Raw genomic sequence first — 21300 nt, 5'->3', positions numbered from 1 at the left:
TCGATCCAGCCTGTCCAGATCCCTCTGCAGAACCTTCCTTCCCTTCAGCAGATCAACACTCCAGCCCAACTTGGTGTCATCTGCCAATTTATTGAGGGTGGGCTCGTTCCCCTTGTCCAGATCATTGACAAAGATATTGAACAGAACTGGCCCCAACACTGTGCCCTGGGGAACACCACTTGTGACTGGCTGCCATTGTGACTGGCTGCCAACTGGATTTAACTCCATTCACCACCACTCTCTGGGCTCAGCCATCCAGACAGTTTTTTACCCAGCAAAGAGTATGCCCATCCAAGCCATGAGCAGCCAGTTTCTTCAGGAGAATGCTGTGGGAAATGCTATCAAAGGCTTTACTAAAGTCTAGCTAGACAACATCCACAGCCTTTCCCTCATCCACTAAGTGGGTCACCTGGTCATAGAAGGAGATCAGGTTAGTCAAGCAGGACCTGCCTTTCATAAACCCATGCTGACTGGGCCTGATCGCCTGCTTGTCCTGTACGTGCCACGTGATGGCACTCAATATGATCTGCTCCATAACCTTCCCCAGCACCGAGGTCAGGCTGACAGGCCTGTAGTTCCCCGGATCCTCCTTCCGGCCCTTCTTGTAGATGAGCACCGCATTTGCTAACCTCCAGTCAACTGGGACCTCCCCCATTAGCCAGGACTGCTGGTAAATGACTGAAAGTGGCTTGGTGAACACTTCCGCCAGCTCCCTCAATACCCTTGGGTGGATCCCATCCAGCCCCATAGACTTTTGTGTGTGTCTAAGTGGTGTAGCAGGTCACTAACCATTTCCCCTTAGATTATGGGGGCTTCACTTGGCTCCCCATCCCTGTCTTTCAGCTCAGGGGGCTGGGTAACCACACAACAACTGGTCTTACTGTTAAAGACTGAGGAGAAGAAAGCATTAAGTACCTCAGCCTTTTCCTCATCTTTTGTCACTGTGTTTTCCCCTGCATCCAGTAAAGGATGGAGATTCTTCTTAGCCTTCCTTTTGTTGCTAATGTATTTATAGAAACATTTTTTTTTTGTCTTTTACAGCAGTAGCCAGATTAAGTTCTAGTTAGGCTTTGGCCTCCTAATTTTCTCCCTGTGTAACCTCATGACATCCTTGTAGCCCTACTGAGTTGCCTGCTCCTTCCAAAGGTCATAAACTCTCCTTTTTTTTCTGAGATCTAGCCAAAGCTCTCTGTTCAACCAAGGCAGTCTTCTTCACCGCCAGCTCGTCTTTTGGCACAAGAGGACAGCCTGCTCCTGCGCCTTCAGGATTTCCTTCTTGAAGAATATCCAGCCTTCCTGGACTCCTCTGCCCTTCAGGACTGCCTCCCAAGGGACTCTGTCAGCCATCCTCCTAAACGGGCCAAAGTCTGCCCTCCAGAAGTCCAAGGTAGCAGTTCTGCTAATCCCTCTCCTTACTTCTCCAAGAATGGAAAATTCTATTATTTTGTGATCACTATGCCCAAGATGGCCTCCAACCATCACATCACCTGCAAGTCCTTCTCTGTTCACAGACAACAGGTCCAGCGGAGCCCCTTCCCTGGTTGGCTCACTCACCAGCTGTGTCAGGAAGTTATCTTCCACACACTCCAGGAACCTCCTAGACTGTTTCCTCTCCGCTCTATTGTATTTCCGGCAGACATCTGGTAAGTTGAAGTCCCCCCATGAGAACAAGGGCTAGTGATTGTGAGACTTCTCCCAGCTGCTTATTATTCCTCTATCCCTGTTAGAGCTATGCTACCACAAACTTGTTGCAAAGTGGATCCATTTGTTTGTACACTGAAAATAAGTCTTATTCATGGGTTCAATTTTTGCTTTCAGTTGTAAGTGGAAAAGCAGAAGCAGGTCTATTGACAGGATATGTACTGGAAGGAAGCAACTTCACACCCAGCTCTGCAGCATCCCAGTGCCCAGACCTGTCCTTTGACTCTGCTGCAGGTCTACAGGCCAACCTCAGACATGCGGGTGCGTGGCTTACTGCAAGCAAAGCAAATTTATCTCAAAAGCAAAGAGACCAAGCAAATAGCTGAACATACATATGTGTATGAACAGACTTTGTCTTAAGTTCATATAAGGCAGATTCGTTCACAATGTCTAGACTGGTAAAGAGTTTAGAGGTCCTGTTGAACTCTTGTTCTAGTCCTCAAAAGGATTAGGGGCAGGAAAAAACCAAACAAATGAAACAAAACAAAACCCTATAAGGAAACCCCCTCATTTGCAACCTGGAACCTGGATAACAATGTGGAAGTTTGTTACCTTTGTTGACTCAATGGTCACAAGGCTGCCGTACATACTGTCTGATCTGGGACTGCTCTCATTTTGGAGAACTTCAAAGTTTCTTAACAGGTCTAATTTTCAACAGATGTTGATTCTGCAGCTCCTAAGAGACGAACATTGCAGCCTGTGCACTCTGATTACTAGTCATCTTTGAAAATGTAATCTGTGTACAGGTTTTTAATAACACTAAGCACCCACCAACACTGTTGATGTCAGGGGTAGCTCCCAGCCCCTGTGAAGGTCAGATTTTACATTTTTCTCCTAACACACTTCTATGGTCTGAAATTACAGGAGCCTCTAAACTTCAAACAACATATATTAAAAGGAAAACAAAAAATAGCTTCGAAACTGCTGTTAAACTGTGATTTTCCTACTAATGATTAAATGAAGGGTTTTAATGTACATTCTTTATGTAAAATAATATTCAGTCTATACATTGCCTCAATCATTTGTATGAGTTTCTAGCACGATTCATACAAGGCAACACATGCTCTATATTTTACCTGTCATCACATTTAACCCCAGTGGAGAGTGATTTGTTGCTAATAAATTATACATTACATTGTAAGGCATTTTCAACAAATTTCAGATTTTACTTTTCATTTTAAAAGTTAGTGCTGTTAGATGTTTCCATACCTTCTCTGCAGCAATGGGAATCAATGGGCTGTAACATAACAAGAGCTTTTCAGTTCAGGAAAGGGTTTTACTTGCTAGGAAGAGGAAATGGCTCTCTCTTTTTGACAACCAGAAGTAGGTGTCAAATGGTTGGCTTTTGCATGGGTGGTGCTGAGGATACACTGCTGCATAGCATCACTGCCCCTTTGCACATCAGCTTGTGTGATCAGGGCTGGTCTCTTGAGAAAAAAAAAAAACAGGTCAGTTTGGAAATTGAGTGAGAAAATGAAATAGCATGGATGTGTGAGGGAGCTCTGGCCAGCTTAGTTTTCATTCCAATAAAGTGGGGAATGAGGTTTTGATGTAAGCATGAGCATCCAGAGGCCTAGCTGATTTAAATCAACACCATTCCACTAATCTAAGTTAAGCAGTGTCAATTTACAGCAGCTGTGAAATTAATCCATCAGTAACTGCCACAAAAAATAAAATTTCCAGACAGCAATGAGATGAGTAACCTGAGAGACAGCTGGCTATTTACCTATCTGTATTAGTGTGAAGTATTTTGATAGCTATCATACAAACACTGAAGCTGCCCAAGTCTTGGTTTTATTGTTGGCCTTACTTAGATTTCCCAAGTGTCTAAAGGTACATCAGCTACCCCTTCGTGTACCTTGGGTTTTCTACTGGATAATGAAAACAAAATTAATGCCACCACCAAGCCTACCGATTGCTATGAAGCTTTATTCACCGATGTCTGTAAAATGTGTTGAGAATCTGAATACAAAAAGTTATAGAAGTATGATCAATTGTTGCCATTATTTAAAAAATGAGTGCAAGACTACGAAGGAAGCATGGAGCCTCTGCCAATATTAGAGAGAGCTATAATACATATATGCACGGAACTCATGGCATGAACACTACTTCTTTCATAACGTCAGAAATTAAACCAGCAGAGCTTGATATACAGTCTTGACTGCACTGAAATTACTTGAAGTTCTGCCTTTGACATCACTATAGCTAGCATATCTTCCTAGATGCTTTATTTATATCAGAAAATGTAAGTAAACTGTTGTTCATAATTTGAAACATAATCTTTATAACATTTTCTTCTCAAGTTTGTCAGTAATTCTGTAAACTTTGTTCCAAGGTAAAAATCCTGTAAATGTTTACTGCACTTACATTTCACCTGTACTAACAACAGATGTGTTCTTGCTTCACTGCATGTTGTATTTAATGTACATTATTCAGGTGTGATGAATTGTGATGGACAAGTGGTTTAATTCTCATCTTTTTATGTGTGCTCTGTAACTAAAATAAATACCGAAAACCTTCATTACTTGCTTCCAGGTAGTAAAACTATAGAAAAAGTTCTGTATTTAAGAATTGGGCAAACTATTTTCTTCCATATACAAAAGATATCCCAAAGGAAGGCAGTAACAGCCAAATTTGGTTTGGAAAGTACATCTTTAATAAAAAATCATTTGCAAAAAACACCATACAAAAGAATCACGGACACCTGAATTTCCTCATTTGTTAGCAAAGTTAACACAAGCTGAAAAATATGAACAGGTTAAAAATTCAAGCAAACAGACTGATTCTTTATGGGGAGGGACACTCAAGTAGCTCTTATCATTTTTTAAATTTATCTGGTCACTTTCACATTAAGATTTTTTTCTCAGCATGTTGCAGTGTAGAAACACAAAATTAATATGTACATGGGCGTGGTGACTGGCATATGGTACTAAAAGGCATCATCAACAGAAGATGCCAGAGGGATGACATATAGCCCTATCAACCAAGTCATGAAGGCTTTTCAGAAAAAAAAAGAGCCCCTGGTTTTCTGATGATGTCTGCAACATCCAGGGATGCATTGCTAGTATATCGCTCAACAAAACAGTGGAATATTATCATGTGTTCAGCATGGATGTACTTTTTTGTTTTGCAACATAATTGCTGTAAGAGCTTTTTCTTAAGCAGATTGATGATTTTTTTTTTCCTTTAGCATGAACTAAATTAGCCAGCTAAAAAATATTTTTCTTAATTGAACCAAAAAACAGGGCAGTGGAAGAAAAGTTACAAATAGTTCTTTTTGAACTCAGATGCCTCTAGTTCAGTGGGGATAGTTTGCATGATCTTTTCTATATCAACAACATTCCACATGCATATTCTTTTTCATTAAAAAATAGAATGGCAGAAGCAACTCTTCCCAGATAAACATGAGGACACCAATACAGTGCATTCTTTTTCTAACATCTCCACTGTGCCTGTACGTTGATATTACACTTAGGCTTCTCCTTCATATCCCAAGATAATACTGGAACTTGATTCTATTTTCACTCAAGTCAGCCCTAGGACAGTCACTTTGTAGCAGTCTGCTGATTTTATGAGCAGAAAAATGTTTTCTGGTGGCATCTCTTTCAGTTTATGAAAAACTCAATTTTTTAAAAGGAAGATTAATTTATAAATAAATAAATAGATAAAAAAGAGATAGATGACATTGTTTAACCAAGAATTCTATCCTTTTGGCTGAAAACCACAACATTTTGATTTGCAGTTGTTGCCCGCTGCCATGTAGCTACTTTTACCTGAGATCTCAAGCCCTCAGGTTGGAAGGTCTCTAACTGGATTACGTCTGCTACATAGCAATTCTGCCACACAAATATCTCATGGAAATGTCCAAACAATCTGCAGAAAATGTCAATAAAAAGGAATTTTCTATTTTAAAACATTTCAGAAAAAGAAACAAAAACATTTCCTGAGTGTCTTCAGCAAAAGAAAAATGAAAAACTCAAATGTCCCCTGAAAATACAGGCCAGATAGAATCCAAGACTAGGTTTAAATTAAAATAATCTGCCTGATCAGTTTGAGTGCTTCTGTTTCAACAGGTATCTCAGTTCTTCTTTGGTATTTTAAGGGACTGGAAAGAGGAATACTGAAAAAAACTGATAGGCAAAGTGGTGTTTATGTTCTTTTTGATGTGAACGAAGAAGGAAATACTGAAAATGTCTTTATAAAATTGTTCTCATGAGATGTACTTCCCACTTTCAGGCCTGGGGAGTGCTGGGAGAAGGCTGTGCACATAATAAAAGCTGAACACAGAATCCCATCCTCAAATGAACAAAAAAATCTGAGTATGCTTCTCACAGACTGGGCTTGAGTCTTCTTTCAGCTGCAGCAGACTGACATTGGCATCGTTCCACTGATGCCATTGACATGATTTCTGACTTATACTGTTGTTCCAGGACTTTCTAAAAGTGGTCTTTTTTGTACTATAAAACCACCACTGCACATGGTATTAGCTGGTATCTTTTTAGGCATGTGGAGGAAAGAACTGGCTGGGGATAGAGACCGTACTATCATCTCAATTCTTGATGTGGTACCCCACAAATTTATGCTGACACAATGCAGTGATTGTAGAGCATATTGTGAGGAAGCACACCATCTGTTTTCTGCCTCTGCTTTTCTATAAATAACAGACTTCAGTCTCCATGGGTGCCAGGCTATCCTTTTGCGACATACCCCTCTAGCCCTTTAAAATTCCTCCTGACCATCTGGGAATTTCCTGTTCTGCCAAATAGGTTCATCCGGACAGAGCTGAGGTCTGTCTCTCACCGTTTAGAAATCCCCTTACATTAGGGCAGGGATGTTTTGAAGTAGGTGAATCCAGAAAGCCAGTGCCAAAAAGTAGACCTGGAACTTCTGCGACTCCTGAAAAAGTGCCAGGGGAAGGAGGGGCCGAGGGGTCAGTTTCGGCTGGGTGGGCCTGAAGTTGGGAAATGCCCTTTCCTGGACAGGAACTGAGCTCAGATTTTTACTGCTGATTCACTGTGAGCAGCATCAGGCCAGGCTCCGCAGGAATTCATTAGCATCACACTCCGGGTGAGAGCCGAGAGACTTTTTTTTAAGTTTCTAATCCTCTCGAGGCTATTTAATGATAATGGTTTGAGTTTGTGGAATGTGTTGAAAACCTCCTTTGGGTTCATGTTCCCATAGGAAATTACTGCTTTTTCTAGTCATACTTTTTGGTAAGGGCTCATGCTAGCAACACCTGGAAAACGTGATAGCAATACCAGACTAAGCCTGATAGAAGCAAACCCAAAATTAATATCCACCCTGATAGAAAAAACACAGAGCAACTCCGACTTAAGATGTCAAACTGTCTCACAATATAAAGTTTATATTGCATTATGAGTAGTATTCTCAAAATAATCATGCTGTAGCTTGCTTATACCCTTTCAGAAGGATTTTACTGTGGAAGCGAAAACATGACAGCATTCAAAATCACACTGACATAACTAACACTGAGGTGTCATCTTGATACTTAAGAATAATGAAAATAGGAAATTTACCCTAAAACACATTGCCAGAGAGAAAAAACAAGGCTAATTCTAGTGACAAAGGACCAAAGAGTTCTGATTCTAATTTCAGGAGCCCTGCATGATTTCAGCAGCAAAATAATGAATGAATATGTTGAAGTAGTCTTTAAAAATGCACAGAAAGGAAAAGGATGTCACACTTTGTTCATATTTTACAAATCAAGAATTCGTGTCATATCTTCATGCCTGTAACAGTGCAACAAAACCATTTTCAGTCTTGCTCAATTCTGCTTCTAGGAAATACCCCAGGGGGGCAGTGGCCAAATTATTAGATGTTTCCAAGATGTGTAGGAGTGTTAAATCCTGGATCAAGGAAACTTTTTTTTTTTTTTTTTTCCATTTCTAGGGTTCATAATGTAGCTTTTTTGCATGGAGCACTGGGAGGCATTAAGATAGAAGGTAACTGCTGGGTTTTTTGGTTTACTGGTTTAGCATTAAAGAAATACAATCAGTAATCCTAGTTTTAAGAACCTGAATTCCAGACAAATTCTTTTATTCCTGTCTGTGTTCAATTTTATAACTCTTTTTAATGTTGGTACATCCATTGCACTTTAAAAGTCAATATATAAATAGGTTGTATAAACACTTAAATATATAATTTATTCACTCACTGTAGATGTAACAATAATGAAATATTTTTATGTTTCTAAGACTTATTAGTGGCCAGTACAGCATGTGCCATAATGGTTATCATGCATTGGCAAAAAAAAAGGTATCTAAGGTCATATGATCCCCTAGGTGCACTGTGCAAGGAATTATAATTCACTTTTTTTTGATGCTTTGAATTATTGTGACATTGTTCTCTATAGGAAGTCTTCTATAGGAAGTCTCTGGACTTCCCATTCTCATCCACTTATCCAAAAGTATAAAATAGATGTGACCTTGTTTAGAGTAACAGAGCAATTCCCACTCAGTTCTACCTCCTCTTGAAGTCTACTGAGAAGTAGCTACATGCTTGTGATAACACTCCCCAGTAGTGAAATGAAAACAATTTATTTTATAGGGGTAAATCTTGCAATGTGCTAGATGTTTTCTGGAAAGGTCTGAGTACCATCAACTCAAAACAGGACCCTTGGCATTTTGGGGGTTGAGTCCTTAGATCTTGCAAAATCTGAAGTTGGCAAGTTTGGGCAAATGCCTTTCTAGTATTTCTGTCCTCTAGCTCATCACAGACTCTCCATGATGCTTGCTTGATGCTAGTAAATTGTTTCTTCACTTAATGGTCAAGTATATGCTGCAAACACAAACATTACTTTTGAGGTTGTCCCTGACAGTTGCAAGAGCGTTCCTGGTAAGAGACTGACGTGCTGGTGACCACCTGCACTGCCACACATGGCAGTCTGGTCCTACTCAACTTTTCAGCTGGGGCTCGTCTGCATTTCAGATACTTTAATAACCAGCGAAATTTGGAGAATTCACCGTTTCTTCATTAAAACATGCTGCTAAGCATCTTCTTTACCTCACTCCTGTATTCTTCTTAAATTTAGAAAAATAATATTTCTGTTTTTTTTTAAAAAAATAAAACAGTTATTTTAAACAAAACCTTCCTCAGCTATAATGATTTTTTCTTCAGCAGACTGTAATACTGCTGAAATACATACTATTATGAACTTTGTAGGGCCACACAGCCAGTAAATAGTTTACAGCTACATTGTTTCAGGGCATTTTACTGAACATAGTGCTGTACACCAGAGTAATTTTTCAGAAATTTCTGTCACTGCAGGACAAGTTATCTTATTGTGTGTGCTTTAGTGACATGTTGATTCCTTGGGCAGCACACAAATTTATGGATTACAATAGCAACCTTCACCCTTCCTGTCAGACTTTTAATGAAAATCCTCTATCAACCTCAAATAGACAGACTTCTTGCTCTGAAGCACCACCCCCACCTCCCACCTTACATTTAGCCTTTCCAGTCTTTCTCCAGGACCCTTACACTTCCTCTGAAATGACCCGTTCCAAGAGGCAGTAGTCCACAGTTACAAACTCATCTTCAGTTTCCTTGGGAGTTACCTGTCCTGTAACTATTTTATGGAATTCAAAATCATAAAAAACCACTTGAAAAAGTGACATATATTCTTACTGCATTTACAGTTTACCCATCCCACAAACCCATCATAGATATTTCACATAGTTTACGCAAGCATTACATTGTTTCTTTAGAGCAGTGTATGTAAGCATGGAATGAGGTGCAAGCATTTTGTCAGTGAGATGAGATGCAGAAATTCACATAATACCCTGGTTTCAGGGAAGTCAGTGGAGTGTGAAACAAAGGCAGCTTTCTCAGCAAAACTCAGCTCATGAGGATTTGAAATCACTCATTCAACACAATACTTCTAAGTTGCAGACAGAGCCATGCATTATATATTTGTACAGTGACTGGCACAATGGCTTATCAAGCAGATCAAACTATAAAAATTTGTCTTTTACCAATGATTATTGAATTCATTCTGCTGTAATCATCCTTCACCTTTAATGATAACCGTTTGGTACTTGGCAAACTCCTCTTGCCTTGTGTGCCTCTGCAAATATAGTTGTCTTGCTTATGCTTCCCCACATAAAACTCTGGTATTGTAACAGGTGCAAATAACTCTGTAACAACTGACGTGAAGGCAGAGGCCATAACGGTTGAGCTGTACGATGTCATGGAGGTAAATGATGTCAGAGGAATATACAAAAAGATATTTATTGCATCAGCCAGAATTCTTGGAAAACCCAAGAGATCAAACTGGATCATTCAAGAAAAATGTGAAGAGAAACAACCTTAATCATCGCCTCTGTAGTTAGCAGGCTAAAGTGATAAAGAATTTTGCGGTCCATATCTCCTCCGTACAAAAATAGTAACACAGAAAAAGTTTCTAGCAAAGCATTGATGGCCTTTCCCATTAACAGGATAGAAGTGACACAGGAAAGATAGGTGGCCCTTGACCATTTATCTCTACTACGGTAAGTCACACACAGAGTGAAGTATGACATTTTAGCCAAGGAACAAAGGGGAATAGTTCATTCAGGAAGAGATTAGGTCATCTCTTTGAGCAATTTTCCCTCTAAGCAGATCCTCAAAATTCCAGGCACAGCACCAAAAGCATCATGGTTTGGGGGCTGCCTGTTACTGTGTTGACTTGCTGATGTGGCCTAGAAGGCCACAGGAATTTTCTGATGAATCAAGACTGTAGAGGGTAAATATTTAACTATGACACAAATAAATATACTTAATACTTAAATGATAATGGCAGCGATCCTAAATCCTCATTTCAGCTACTTTTATCTACATATGAATGCCCAATTTTCAAAGGGTGTAGCAGTCTTCACTGAGTCCTTTGGTGTTGGAGGAGATTTCAGAGAACCAGGTTGTATATAAAGTGTTTCTGTGAGATTTCAGAAATATCAAGTCATTTCTACACAGGTTTTTCATACAAAATATTAGGGGTTTAGGAGAACTAGTGCTCTGATAGTGATGGTGAGATAATTATCTGAGAAGCCTCGCCTTCTTGAGATGCAAACACATGACTCAGAAGAGAGAAGAGAAAGGCACGTAAATGACCCTATTATTCACCCTCACTGTTACCCACACACTGAGCTGATGGGAGAGTTTTAAAAAAGAGATTTATTTAATACAGTTCTCTTTCCTGCAAAAGACTTCTGCATAGGAACTAAAACTCCCAGAAGCTAATTATTGCTAAAGTTATTCAAAGCTGAACGTACGAAAGTGAAAATCAGCACATTTAAATAAAGCCCTAGGTGGTTTAATCCAAATTGAAAATTCATTCAATATAATGCTTAGGAAAAAAAATTTCCAAAATCATCATTTAACAACAACTACATTATTTTTTCCTAAATTTCCACTCTGCAAGACCATATTTGCAGACAAGAGATTCAGAAAGAAAAATAAACTTTTATAAGCATAGGCTGGCAACTTTAAAACACCAATAAATAATATGATTCAAAGGGCAGGCAAGTCTACCACAACCCTGAAGATAAATGTAAAACATCTCTAGAGATTGTACTAGGACTGCTCCTTTGATTTTTGTGGGTATTTAAAATGTGTTCTGTGGATTTGAAGTGTATTAAAGGTTAAATATTAAAATACATCTCAGAATAGTAAATTTACACATCAAGAATCAGATTCTTTCCACCTACAGTCAGGAAGTAAGAACCCCACGTTGAAGGCTGTAGAGCCTTTGATAATGACTGAAAGTTTGTTGTAACATTTAAAATAGTGAGCAGGAGCACTCAAATGACACCAGTGCTTTTCTCTTTGAAACCTTGCAAGTTCTCTCTGCAGGTTTAGGCTGGAGTGGATCATGGATGAGGAAACTAAAAGCCTGGCCTGCTAAACAATGTTATCCCTAAACCAGAAGTTTCGTAACATAGATAGTATCTTTCAAGAAAATCCTCTTGCACACAGAAAACCTTTAAAGGAAGTTTAGATATGAAAGAAGGCAGGATCAGACTATAAATGGCATATCAGCCTGCAGCAGAAATAGTTTTTAGATTCAAAATTGATTAGCACCACTCTGATCATCTCTGCTCTAGTGTGAAAAAAGCCATGCTGTCAAAAAGAGACAAATTACCTTCTAAGGTTGTCTGCTCATACTCCCAGTTTTCTCCCACAGTTCTCTAGTCTTGCCTTAATTTCCTGACAGGGATGCTCAGAGTTTATCCTATCTCTAGCCTATTTGCCTGCTTGGTAGAAAGGAAGGAGAAAGAATGCCAGGACCCAAATCTTCAGGCAGAACAGAGTCAGAAGGGAATTCTGTTAACTGGAACAAGTGGATTTCAGTTGTTCCCATACATTCCTATTGCAGAAGGAACGCCTGGTACATTATTTGTACTAGACAAAACATGACAAATGACAAGAATTTAATCCAACAAATAAAAATTCCCAGAAGACACGATGAAAAATTATAAATATATAGTTATGCCAAGTCCTATAAAAGAAACAGATGCCATACATGCACAAAGAACAATGAGGTTTGTCTTGCAACATATGCACATGTAAGGACAGAAACATTTCTGGGATGGGGAGTACAAAGGTCCAATATTTTTTCCAGAATGTATGAAAATACTTGCTTCATATACATTCTGGAAAGGACAAAAGCAAAGGCACACTTATAATTTATCAGCAACACAGTATGGGGACTTGTTCATACAGAATTAATGCATGTACAATTACAAGGTTTCATCTTGCTACCAACTCGTCTAGTTTTTTTGAACCAACAGGCCAGTTCCAGGAGAACAACAGGTTGACAGCAGGTAAGTAGGTATAAAACATAAAAATAGATTTAAGACACTACACTTAGAAACAGATTTCCATGTACCTTAACACCAAACACTCCTAAAATCTAAATGCATATATGTGTGTATGTGCACACGTATATGTGTGCAGTCACACACCAGGGCAAGGTGTCCAAGGGGAAGAAATTCTGCAGCATTCTTACAGAATTTTTGATCAGCCACTTTTTATTCATGGTTCTTCAACACAGATTTTCCAACTGCCAGACTGCATCTGCACTTGCAGCCTATTTCTCTCTCTTTTAAGACAGGAATAGTTACACAGATCATATGACTGACCATGTACTACCATATAAGAGACCTTTAAAGTACCTTTGCTAAAGACACACCTATTCCACCATAAAACTAGCACAGTTCTCTAACTATTACCCTTTTCTTACTGGATTTTTTTTCTTTTTTTCATTTCTGCTCCTAGAAGCCAGTCAAGAGAATATAAGAAATTTCTTTCAGTCATGTAGCTCCATGGCCTAGAATACTGATTTTTTATATGACTTCTTCTGAGGAATTATAAAATTTTCTTAATCTATTTTTTGGTTGGTTGGTTGGTTTGTTTTAATTCTGAAAGAGAACCATTTTTGGAAATGTAGAATAGTGTAACTTGAACATCTTTCCAGTTGACCCTATACCTGTCTTGCTTTAACAGCCTGTACTGTTTGTTCAAAGTTAAGTATAGCCCCACTGTTAGGTCTTGTTTAGAAAAGGAAGTTGCACTAGTTTGATTTGCACCAGTTTTAAACAGGGATAATCAAGCTGGTGCAAGTCCCCAGGTAGACTTCTTATCCCAGTTTAGGAGTGACTTACACTGTTTTAGATTAACCTGATTCCTAACTAAGGTAATGAAAAGCAAAGCTTGATCTTTGTGCAGGAACATTAATGAGAATGTAGTGCAGATGTGCAACTATTTATGACATTTCTAAGTTACCCTTCCAAATGAATATTCACCACCCTGGTGTTTCATAACACTGTCTAAAATATGCACATGTGGTTACACAAGAATAACCTTGTGTTAAAGTACAGCTTGTTTCATAAGAAAAAGAACCCTTCCTATGAAATATGAAACTATTTCAATTTCCTTTTCCTGATCAAACTTCAACCCTTTAACAAGAGAGGAAATCCTTATGCTACTGGGAAGACTTTTACACCAGGCCTGTTTATTCAAGACACTTGAGCTGCTGGTGTTGAAGATGAGGTTTAGAGCACAGCTAAAACCGTGATACTGGTTCTAGAATGTCCTCATTTACTAGCTCTTCCTTGTTTGCATCTTATTGCAAATACAGAGAAGAGGACTGAACTAAGCTGAACTGTAAATTGAGATGAATACGAGCAGGTTGTTAAGTATCTTCACCTTTCAGGATATGCTTGCAATAAATCACACAAGTGAGCCCAATTTTGATAATGACAAGTTTATTCAAAGTTGCTGGTAACAATAGCTCTGAAAAACTAGCCATTCCTCACTGGTCTTCCTGAGAATCCATACAAGACTAAGCTACAGTCCTATCTATCTCAGATGAATACAGGTTGGAGCAGCATCTGCTCGACGGGTTTTGAGAACACTGCAAGAATGAGGACGATTCTCACTGTTAGCAGGACATATATAATCCATTTACTCAACTGCAACCTGCAAAATTTACTTAGCATGATAGATTCATATTCATTGTAGTTATCTGCTTATTTTTTATAAACTATTTTAGTTACTCATTTTAAAATTATTTTCCTTCCAAAATATTTTTTAATCTCACATTGTTTTCTGTAAACATTGGAAGTATTATTATCATACATAAACTGTTAATAGCACAAAATACCTTCCACCAGAAAGACTCCAAAAGCAACACAAAAAATAACATACTAAGCCTCCCAACAGCCTTGTGAATTTGAGTAGTAGTACTATATCTGTGTTAGAAAAGGGAAACAGGAATACTTAAAGTTTACAATTTCCTTGCAGTCACAAGGGAAGTCTATGCTACAGCCATGGACAGAAGTAAAGCTTAAATCCATCCCACTTAACTGACGCACTTAAATCAGGAAGCGAGCTGCTCAGGATTTCCCTGGAGTCAATGAAGAGAAGCAGGGACTTCCACAGGACAGTTCAGATGGCTGGCTCTTCCTCTGGGCTTGCTACTGTCTCTTGACACATCACTGAGAGATTCCCCACAGCAAAGAAAAACCTATCTTGGGTATCTCTGGGTTTTGGCCAGAAGTTTGGGTGGGATGATGCAGGCCTAAAATACCCAGCTCTATACTTTTCCCACATGGGTTGTCTTTTTTTTTTTTTCCAAGGCACCCAGCACTGTGAAGTAGAGATTGCTTCCAAACCACAGAAGGGAATGGGAACGATGAGTTCTCAGCACCCTCAAAATGACACACCATTTACTTTATATCAGTTTCATTTAGAAAAGCTCTCAGTGCTCCAAATGAGATCTCCCACTGGGCATGTTGGTTGGACAGTTCTGATGACTAATAAATGTAATATTTTATTGTTACCAGAAAGTTCCTAATTACAGCTGTCATCACTGAAAATAAACGCATTCAGGTTCTACTGCACATTGTGATAAAGCCTTCTGTCCAAGCATGGGAAATATTTTTTTAAAGTAATTTGCTACCAAATGTGGCAACATGTGAGACTGCCCTTCAGTCTACTTCTCTGATCCCTCTGCTTTAAAAAAAAACCACCATTGCCAAATAGGTTATCCCCCAATAATGTAAAGCTTTCAGGCATTTCCACATTTGAAGTCTTGCTTCTTTCTTGTGGGTACCTTGGAAGATCCCAAGAACTTCAACAATTTGATTAATAAAGTTAGAAATGCAAACATATTATTGGCCAAGAGATTTTTTTGGAGGTAAATAAGCAATTTTGATTTTACACTCAAGTGTGAATTTTCTCAGAACCAGTTTGTTTCCATGAACTTATTTTTGCTCCTCAAATTTGGCTTTTATATATAGTCTATACTTACCCATTGAGTAGTACATACTATATAAGTAATCCCACTAATTTGAATCCCACCATTTGTTTCACAGCTTTTTTATGGGAACTGCACTTCAAAAGTCACTAGGTGAGGCTCTGCTTTGGATATGAATTCATTGACTCCAAAGCAAAAAGGAGCACGTAGAATAGTAAACAGTCTCTGGGTCTAGACAAGAAAACCAGGTTCAAGCTGCATGCTAAATAGAAGGCTAGCGGCCAGTTTTGGATGAAGGTTTCTCACTGTTTCCTTTTAGCCCTGGTCCACCTTGAAAAATGAAAGATTTACTGGAAAGCCATGCCTTACGCAGCCCTGTCAGTAATGCTCACACAAGCAGAATGGCAGATTCCAAATCTAATGACCTGCTTTTATTTGTGAAAATTAACAGGACATCATCATGGATCTTCTTGTTGCACTTAACATCCAAATATTATGTGGACTTTAAGGTCACATGTTACATTGCAAAATGCCCAGTGAAACATAACCATAAATAAAATGGAACTTTTACTATTTCTTGTAATAGTTCAACTAGGGAAAATTGGTTCCTTAATGTGACAAAATTTTACACACACTATGGCCACCTCCATGTTTATATTAATATAAATTTGCCTCATAGGACATTATGACAGCTTTTTAGATCTGTCCTCTTCAGGGCAGGCTCTGTCACACTTTCACACAGCTTCACAGCAAGAGTGACATGTAAGGAATTTTCCCATCTTCAGCAAACCATATAAAATCTAAGGCAAAATCCAGCCACTCCACACACATAAACATATTATTACTATTTTGTTGCAGTGCTAGGCCCTGCTGGTAAAGAGAGCAGAGAGGGGCAATCTTTCAATGGAGCCACAGCACACAGTGACAGACACCAGTCTTTCCAAAAGCCAGTTTCTTCCATACAATGACTGGTCCCCCTCAAAACCTAGATTCCTTACATGTTTAAAACCCAAGTGAGCACTTGCGATGTTACTTCTGAAAAATAAGGAAGTCAGCAGAGAGCACAGAGAATGCCATAGACAAATAATTTATCAAAACCATGGTAAGAATAAACTTTAAAGTAGACTATCAAATGGCTACAGATACCCCAGAAAACTTGCTCATAATTTCTTTCTTTAGTGACTGAATCCAGCTCATCATTTTATACTTCCGTTATAGCCAGTGACACCACAGGCACTTTGAAAGGAAAGGGAAGTCAGCTGAAGCTTCTTTATCTGGTTTAAGTGTAGTGGTGCCATCAATATTTGCAGAGAAAAGGAAAAAAAATCTAAGTTCGGATACCAGCTGACCAGAATGATTGTGGTTCACTTTCAGCTCAAACTTGTAAGTTTGTGTTAGCTTCTTATAGTATACTATTATTAAGCATGCATTTAAAACTTTTATGGTATTCTGCTTAGATAATAATCAGAAAATAAGAAAGAGTGGATCCTGTAAAACTCACTTATTACTATAATAACAATTATTACTATTATTTGGACTGAGAGATAAGTATATGAAACATTCATCTATATAGCTATCCTGAACGTATACTGAGTCCTTCTATACCTTAAATTCAGCAAGCTGACTAGCAGAAAGTTCCCAAGCAAGACATGATGATAACATTTCATGTAACTCCTCTTTGGCAATACTTAGACACTGCAATTAAATACCAAACAGTATCACATGTGCCAGTCAGTTACTGCAAGAAAGAAAATGTGATGAACTGTTTGTTTTGAACTATTAGTATAAACATATTGCAGAAACGAAACCCAAGCTTAAACAATGGGGAAAGTTATCCGGTATTAAAATAAACAGTTCTAGGAAAATCTCTAAAAATGTTTACCAAGTCAACTTCTTCCGAGTAGTTTCTGTGCAGAGCGTTTTGCCGTGTCCCTGGTTTGCCAACCAATCCCAGTTCTGCTGACTATAGATATGCAAATGCTAATGGACAAGGCTGGGACTTAATTGCCTATAACTGGCTCCCCAGGCAAGTGCATTTTCAAGAACAATCAAGCTTGTAGGTCATCAAAGAAGCATTTTCAGGTTTAAGCATAAAAAAATTGCCTTTTTGAAAAAAAGAATACATGTTTTGCTTCTAGAAATCTGCTAGTTTAGATATCAAGGAAAAATATTTTTAAATTAAAATACTACAGAGTTGAGCAAACCATGATTCTTACAAACGTTCTTAATAAATACTCTTTCAATACTGCAGGCTAGCATTTGTGCTGAGAAAATAATTCACCCTGCCAAACATTGCCTAGGTACAATTTTAATGGAAGTTATATATATTACCTGAAGTCATAAACATATTTCCTTTATGTAAGTCAGAATATATCTCAAATTCTTAAACATTATTTCTTATTATAATTATTCACTTCCAATCATAGACCTATAACCATTAATTATTCTTTACTTTGTTCACAGCAGGTGCATTGTAAAGTGCTGTTTAGTGTAGCAGCAGTTATATCTGATTTTAAAATCTAGGGGGAAGAATAAATGCAGAGTATAAAAATGAGATGCGAGATATCTACATAATATATTCATTACACTTAAGCATTATGCTTGTTTTGAAAGGAAATGAGATATGGCTGAGGTGCTTTGTAGTGGCAACAGCAACAAAGCAAATTCAGTATTCAGAGATGCTATAATGGAGCTGCATCAGCCTCATTTGTTCAGAGTGAGCCGTACTCCATCACACAGAGAAACGGGTCCTTTCATTCCAGGGTAAACTGACACATGGGGATACGTGCACAATCCCAGTTTTATGTAAACCCCTGGGAGCAGAGGGTTGGGGGCTGGGAAGGAAAGGAGGAGGGGAATGGTTCTGCCCATAGCCAGTTTTACAATCACTGCAGAAGAAAAGAGTCCTCAAATATAAACCCCTTTCATTGGGCTTCCTACCTGTTTAATCACTTCCCTCCAAAGTGTGAGAGGAGTAACCCTAACTCAGACTTTCACACTCCAGAGACTCATATTTCATCATGTTCAGTTCAGAGTGAAACAGTGATCTTAGTTCAGTCTCTAGTGGACAAACACAGAATAAGTAAAGTCTTACAAGCATGATTCAGCAGGCAATTTGCTCAAGTAAAATCGTGTCCATAAACACAGATAACAACTTTCCTCTTTTTAGTGCTTGCCTCAGCCTCCCAAGGTACAGTAAAATAATTTCTTAAGAAATACTTTCCTCTACAAAAGACATCCCCTCATTTCCAGCCTTATATTCCCCAAAGCAGACCAAGATATTAAAAAATGAGGAAAGTAGTCTAAAAAAGAAATGCTTGGTTATGTTTTGTTTTATAGTCACATGTGTACTGGACAGAATCTTTTCTCTCTTGCTAGAGCCAGATATGCAAAGAGCACAATTAATTTACCAAGAGATCAGGAAATCCTCTCTAAAGATGTTAGTAGGTTTGGGGGATGGGGACAGCTGTATATGCTTTTTAACATATTTCTGTCTTGTGTACTGTCAGGATGAAACAAAACTTGTAAATGAGATAGATAGGTAACAGTAACTATGCTAATAAGTTTTAGCCCACCTAGTAGAGTCTTCACTTGATTTTTATTGATGTTGATTCTTAGTATGAACTTGTGTTAGAGTTAAATCATGTATCGCTCAAATGGATACATACAGCAGTTTTCTTGTGCCATCTTACATGACTAATTGCATCACTCAATTGCTCAATTTTCTAAGTTTTGCCAGGTCAAAATGCCAGTGTGAGAATGGGAATATCACAAATAACTATATACAAAGACTGTTTGTTTATACATTTTTACTGGTCAGCTATCCCAAGGCATTTTCATTAGCAAAGCATGGACAAGATCCTGCAAGGTATGCAATTTTACACAAGTGAGTAATCCTGTTAAGGTGAATGGGACTGCTCATATGAGTGAAATTATTCACATATTTAAGCCTTTTCAGGCCCAAACTTCAGCTTATATATAAAATACTAAAATGTTCATTAGAAGTTTAGAGCTATTATACAAATTCTTAAAAATAATTACTTCTGCTAAGTTACTGCAACACCTTCAAACCCATTTTTCCCTTTCTATGAAAGAATGCACATATACACATACAAATTGAAACAGGCTGTTTCAAGTCCAGTGTAATCTACACAATTAAAAAGTTTTACTGCGAAGTTTTAGGAGTGTGAATGCCTATATATTTTCTTCTTTCTTTCCAGTAATTAGCAGGGTAGAATAGTATTACAGGAACTATTTATGGAGGAAAAATCATATTCTTAACCTAGTGCCTTTAAATGCTGATTTTTTTAAATGCTCCCTTTTGCTGTCAGAGTAGCAGGTATCCTGCATGGCATCTGATCTGAAGCTGTGAACTATAAGTAGAGTTTATAGGAATACTTAGTAAGTTCTGTCATTAGAGTCTCTGGAGGATTTTTGTGTTCTCTGGCTCACAAACATTCATGGTCTCTTGAGATACAGCTTTAAGAAGTTGTATCTTTCAGTAATGTGAAGAAAATTCTGCTCCCAAGAGCAATGTCACTAAGAAGGGTGCACTCTGGCTGAAACATTTCTCCCCTACACAGCCACGAACTAGACCAATCTTTATTACCTCAGTTCTCATAGAAACTACTGAAATCTTTGAACAGCGTAAGCATCACCAAAAAAATCCATTTAGTGAGAAATGAAAAAAAAAGAAACACTTACTTTTTGCAGCCACTGAGTGTAATTTTCCATCACATGTTCCAGATGTTGCAGTTTCTGGGAAGAGAAATCCTGTTCCACGTGAGGAGCATCTCTCTGAAGAGCATTTGTGCTGTACTGGTCTGTCGTGCTTTCACGACAGTTCCCGTCCTGTTCTGGCAGAATGAAAGTATAGGTGCACTGCCCATGCTGGATCCGGTTAAATCTTCTCCCACTGGCTTCTGGAACCCGACGCTGGGTATTACAGCCTATATGAGCAAGAATCGCTGCCAGGAAAGCAAGGGAAAGGAAAACTGACATGTTATTATTACTTTCCTTTCCTACGTTAAGAAAAACTTTTTCTTCCTCTTTCTTTAAATTTGTTGTTAATTTCCCTTAAAGTCTTTGGAAAAAGGACTGGAGAAGCGCACTTTAGTAATCAAGCTTGGATAAACTGTTATTTTTTAAATTTTACTATGAGGATAGCTTCCTTAGTTAAAATTGGGAATATTTATTGCATAGTAGTTAAGATTTATTGTTTCCTCTCTGTTACAGTCCAGCATGTAGCCTGCTTTAGTCAGCTGCATATGCATATCCCAGTCTCTTTCCCCTACACTATCTGCTGCAGAACTGCTATTTTCTCTCAGACTTCAGTGAGTTTTATTAAGGTTGCACTTTCAAGCCAAGCTGGAAGCAAGCAGCCTTTCACAAGATGACTTGACAGGAATGCGTGTATGAGTGCGCCCCTATGCTAAGGATGGCTGATGGCTCGGTACAGAGGGATCATCTTACAAACTGGCTGGATGCATGACCTCAATCATGCATGGCTTTCCAGCCCCTATTGCATACAACTGCTAAGGGCTTTTGATGAATTCGCATAAGTTTAATAAGGAAGGCAGTCCACCTTAATACACTTCATATGTTCACACTGACCTATTAAAATGTAGATAAAGTGTAGAAGTTTGTTGTAATCCCTCTGTAAATATACAAAGCACTGAAATTAAAAATACTTTCAGTTCTGGGCTGTTCAGTATCTATTAAAGAATTCTAAGTCGGGCAAATGACACTTACGGGAAAAAAGCTACATTTAACCCTCACATGCTTTAGCTACTTTTCTAAGACAATTGTGTTTCTTTAGCAGAGTTTGCAGAGAGGGTTTTTTA

At 38.4% G+C, this 21300-nt stretch overlaps 1 protein-coding gene across 1 annotated transcript in view; it reads right to left on the bottom strand.

The window, feature by feature from the left end:
* The window catches only part of ANGPT1 (angiopoietin 1), a 163354-nt gene extending 142511 nt beyond the window's left edge, over positions 1 to 20843 (bottom strand). Inside the window, exon 1 of the mRNA XM_030012726.2 lies at positions 20162 to 20843. Within this exon, the coding sequence (XP_029868586.1) occupies positions 20162 to 20458 (297 nt within the window). The 5' untranslated portion in view covers positions 20459 to 20843. The remainder of the gene's footprint in view (positions 1 to 20161) is intronic.
* Between the last annotated feature and the right edge of the window lie 457 nt (positions 20844 to 21300).

This window comes from Aquila chrysaetos, chromosome 4 (assembly GCF_900496995.4).
Source record: "Aquila chrysaetos chrysaetos chromosome 4, bAquChr1.4, whole genome shotgun sequence".
Lineage (NCBI taxonomy): Eukaryota > Metazoa > Chordata > Aves > Accipitriformes > Accipitridae > Aquila > Aquila chrysaetos.
Note: the sequence above shows the minus strand (reverse complement) of the source record. Positions and strands in the feature narration are given on the sequence as shown.